This window comes from Oncorhynchus gorbuscha, linkage group LG16 (genome assembly GCF_021184085.1).
Source record: "Oncorhynchus gorbuscha isolate QuinsamMale2020 ecotype Even-year linkage group LG16, OgorEven_v1.0, whole genome shotgun sequence".
In the NCBI taxonomy this organism is placed as follows: Eukaryota; Metazoa; Chordata; class Actinopteri; order Salmoniformes; family Salmonidae; genus Oncorhynchus; species Oncorhynchus gorbuscha.
Window position 1 is genome coordinate 160,724 of NC_060188.1, and position 4,277 is coordinate 165,000.

Below are 4,277 nucleotides of genomic sequence, written 5' to 3' on the forward strand. Positions count from 1 at the left end.
GGAGGGAGGGAGACGGACAGGCCGGCAGGGAGGGAGGGAGGCAGACGGACAGGCCGGCAGGGGAGGCAGACGGACAGGCCGGCAGGGAGGGAGGGAGGCAGACGGACAGGCCGGCAGGGAGGGAGGGAGGGAGGGAGGCAGACGGACAGGCCGGCAGGGAGGGAGGGAGGCAGACGGACAGGCCGGCAGGGAGGGAGGGAGACAGACGGACAGGCCAGCTGGCAGGCAGGGAGGGAGGCAGACGGACGGGGGGGGAGGGAGGCAGACGGACGGGGAGGGAGGGAGGCAGACGGACGGGGAGGGAGGGAGGCAGACGGACGGGGAGGGAGGCAGACGGACAGGCCAGCAGGGAGGGAGGCAGACGGACAGATGGGCAGGCCAGCAGGGAGGGAGGCAGACAGACCATCTTACATATTCCACCTTCTACACTAGGTTTACTCTAGTAGAACTATACAACTACACACAGTGTTGTCCTGCTCAGTCTTAACCATCGTTCTGGCATTATGTATTTCAACACCATTTATTGGTCCATTAGTTAATCAGATCTACCGCATTGACGTCACCATGGAAACCCCCCCCCCCCCAAAAAAAACAGGCTGATATGTCACAGTCTCATTCCAACCACACAGTGTGGAGAAAACGTCTTTTAAAACAGCCTCTCTTTACAACATGTTTAGAGTTTAGCTAATAGACGTCACCATGGAAACCTCATCCCACTCCCCTCTAAACAACATGTTTAGCTAATAGACTGTTAGTTTACACACTTCCTCTGTTCAATTATAACGTGTTTGTGTGTCTTGTAGAGTGTTTTTATTTGCGTTTCCTCAGCACCAGATACATGAGTCCGCTGATGACAGTCATGGGGAAACTGATCCAGGCCAGGACGTAGGATGAGCCATATCCTCCCTTCCTTAGAGACTCCTCCGTAAAACCCTGCCTCTCTGCCGTGTAGATGGACGCTCCGATCATCACACACAGGCCTGGGGGAGGAGGAGGAGGAGGAGGTTAGGAACTAGGATAGGAAGGGGGTAGGATACAGAACCCCTCCAACTGACGGGACGTTTAAAACAGGAACACAGGCCTGGGGGAGGAGGAGGAGGAGGAGGGGGTTAGGATACAGAACCCCTCCAAATGACAGGACGTTTAAAACAGGAACACTGGCCTCCTTTACAGCGTCTTCACAAATTATTCACACCCCTTGACTTATTCCACATTGTGTTGTGTTACAGCCTGAATTCAAAATGGATTAAAACTTTTTTTATTTTTTTTCTCACACACTACCCCACAATGACATCACACTACCCCACAATGACATCACACTACCCCACAATGACATCACACTACCCCACAATGACATCACACTACCCCACAATGACATCACACTACCCCACAATGACATCACACTACCCCACAATGACATCACACTACCCCACAATGACATCACACTACCCCACAATGACATCACAATGACAAAGTGAAAATGTGTTTTTAGATGTATATTGAAGATGAAATACAGAAATCTCATTTACATAAGAATTCAAACCTGAGTCAATACATGTTAGAATGAACTTTGGCATTGATTACGGCTGTGAGTCTTTCAGGGTCAGTCTCTAAGAGCTGTGAGTCTTTCAGGGTCAGTCTCTAAGAGCTGTGAGTCATTCAGGGTCAGTCTCTAAGAGCTGGGAGTCTTTCAGGGTCAGTCTCTAAGAGCTGTGAGTCATTCAGGGTCAGTCTCTAAGAGCTGGGAGTCTTTCAGGGTCAGTCTCTAAGAGTTGTGAGTCTTTCAGGGTCAGTCTCTAAGAGCTGTGAGTCTTTCAGGGTCAGTCTCTAAGAGCTGGGAGTCTTTCAGGGTCAGTCTCTAAGAGCTGGGAGTCTTTCAGGGTCAGTCTCTAAGAGCTGTGAGTCTTTCAGGGTAAGTCTCTAAGAGCTGGGAGTCTTTCAGGGTAAGTCTCTAAGAGCTGTGAGTCTTTCTGGGTCAGTCTCTAAGAGCTGTGAGTCTTTCTGGGTCAGTCTCTAAGAGCTGTGAGTCTTTCTGGGTAAGTCTAAGAGCTGTGAGTCTTTCAGGGTCAGTCTCTAAGAGCTGTGAGTCTTTCAGGGTCAGTCTCTAAGAGCTGTGAGTCTTTCTGGGTAAGTCTCTAAGAGCTGTGAGTCTTTCAGGGTCAGTCTCTAAGAGCTGGGAGTCTTTCAGGGTCAGTCTCTAAGAGCTGGGAGTCTTTCAGGGTAAGTCTCTAAGAGCTGTGAGTCTTTCAGGGTCAGTCTCTAAGAGCTGTGAGTCTTTCAGGGTCAGTCTCTAAGAGCTGGGAGTCTTTCAGGGTAAGTCTCTAAGAGCTGGGAGTCTTTCAGGGTCAGTCTCTAAGAGCTGGGAGTCTTTCAGGGTCAGTCTCTAAGAGCTGGGAGTCTTTCAGGGTCAGTCTCTAAGAGCTGTGAGTCTTTCAGGGTCAGTCTCTAAGAGCTGTGAGTCTTTCAGGGTCAGTCTCTAAGAGCTGTGAGTCTTTCAGGGTCAGTCTCTAAGAGCTGTGAGTCTTTCAGGGTCAGTCTCTAAGAGCTGGGAGTCTTTCAGGGTCAGTCTCTAAGAGCTGGGAGTCTTTCAGGGTCAGTCTCTAAGAGCTGTGAGTCTTTCAGGGTCAGTCTCTAAGAGCTGTGAGTCTTTCAGGGTCAGTCTCTAAGAGCTGGGAGTCTTTCAGGGTCAGTCTCTAAGAGCTGGGAGTCTTTCAGGGTCAGTCTCTAAGAGCTGGGAGTCTTTCAGGGTCAGTCTCTAAGAGCTGGGAGTCTTTCAGGGTCAGTCTCTAAGAGCTGTGAGTCTTTCAGGGTCAGTCTCTAAGAGCTGTCTCTAAGAGTCTTTCAGGGTCAGTCTCTAAGAGCTGTGAGTCTTTCAGGGTCAGTCTCTAAGAGCTGTGAGTCTTTCAGGGTCAGTCTCTAAGAGCTGTGAGTCTTTCAGGGTCAGTCTCTAAGAGCTGTGAGTCTTTCAGGGTCAGTCTCTAAGAGCTGTGAGTCTTTCAGGGTCAGTCTCTAAGAGCTGTGAGTCTTTCAGGGTCAGTCTCTAAGAGCTGTGAGTCTTTCAGGGTCAGTCTCTAAGAGCTGTGAGTCTTTCTGGGTCAGTCTCTAAGAGCTGTGAGTCTTTCAGGGTCAGTCTCTAAGAGCTGTGAGTCTTTCAGGGTCAGTCTCTAAGAGCTGTGAGTCTTTCAGGGTCAGTCTCTAAGAGCTGGGAGTCTTTCTGGGTCAGTCTCTAAGAGCTGTGAGTCTTTCAGGGTCAGTCTCTAAGAGCTGGGAGTCTTTCTGGGTAAGTCTCTAAGAGCTGGGAGTCTTTCAGGGTCAGTCTCTAAGAGCTGTGAGTCTTTCAGGGTCAGTCTCTAAGAGCTGTGAGTCTTTCAGGGTCAGTCTCTAAGAGCTGTGAGTCTTTCAGGGTCAGTCTCTAAGAGCTGGGAGTCTTTCAGGGTCAGTCTCTAAGAGCTGTGAGTCTTTCAGGGTCAGTCTCTAAGAGCTGTGAGTCTTTCAGGGTCAGTCTCTAAGAGCTGTGAGTCTTTCAGGGTCAGTCTCTAAGAGCTGGGAGTCTTTCAGGGTCAGTCTCTAAGAGCTGGGAGTCTTTCAGGGTCAGTCTCTAAGAGCTGGGAGTCTTTCAGGGTCAGTCTCTAAGAGCTGGGAGTCTTTCAGGGGTCAGTCTTTCTAAGAGCTGGGAGTCTTTCAGGGTCAGTCTCTAAGAGCTGTGAGTCTTTCAGGGTCAGTCTCTAAGAGCTGTGAGTCTTTCAGGGTCAGTCTCTAAGAGCTGGGAGTCTTTCAGGGTCAGTCTCTAAGAGCTGTGAGTCTTTCAGGGTCAGTCTCTAAGAGCTGTGAGTCTTTCTGGGTCAGTCTCTAAGAGCTGGGAGTCTTTCAGGGTCAGTCTCTAAGAGCTGTGAGTCTTTCAGGGTCAGTCTCTAAGAGCTGTGAGTCTTTCAGGGTCAGTCTCTAAGAGCTGTGAGTCTTTCAGGGTAAGTCTCTAAGAGCTGTGAGTCTTTCAGGGTAAGTCTCTAAGAGCTGTGAGTCTTTCAGGGTCAGTCTCTAAGAGCTGTGAGTCTTTCTGGGTAAGTCTAAGAGCTGTGAGTCTTTCTGGGTAAGTCTCTAAGAGCTGTGAGTCTTTCTGGGTAAGTCTCTAAGAGCTGTGAGTCTTTCAGGGTCAGTCTCTAAGAGCTGGGAGTCTTTCAGGGTCAGTCTCTAAGAGCTGTGAGTCTTTCAGGGTCAGTCTAAGAGCTGTGAGTCTTTCAGGGTCAGTCTCTAAGAGCTGTGAGTCTTTCAGGGTAAGT

The 4,277-nt window shown here is 49.8% G+C and overlaps 1 protein-coding gene across 1 annotated transcript in view; it reads right to left on the reverse strand.

Annotated features, from left to right (window-relative positions):
• Positions 1-683: 683 nt before the first annotated feature.
• Positions 684-4,277, reverse strand: part of LOC123998699 (epithelial membrane protein 2-like) — a 24,195-nt gene continuing 20,601 nt past the window's right edge. The window contains exon 5 of the mRNA XM_046303791.1: positions 684-980. Within this exon, the coding sequence (XP_046159747.1) occupies positions 811-980 (170 nt within the window). The 3' untranslated portion in view covers positions 684-810. The remainder of the gene's footprint in view (positions 981-4,277) is intronic.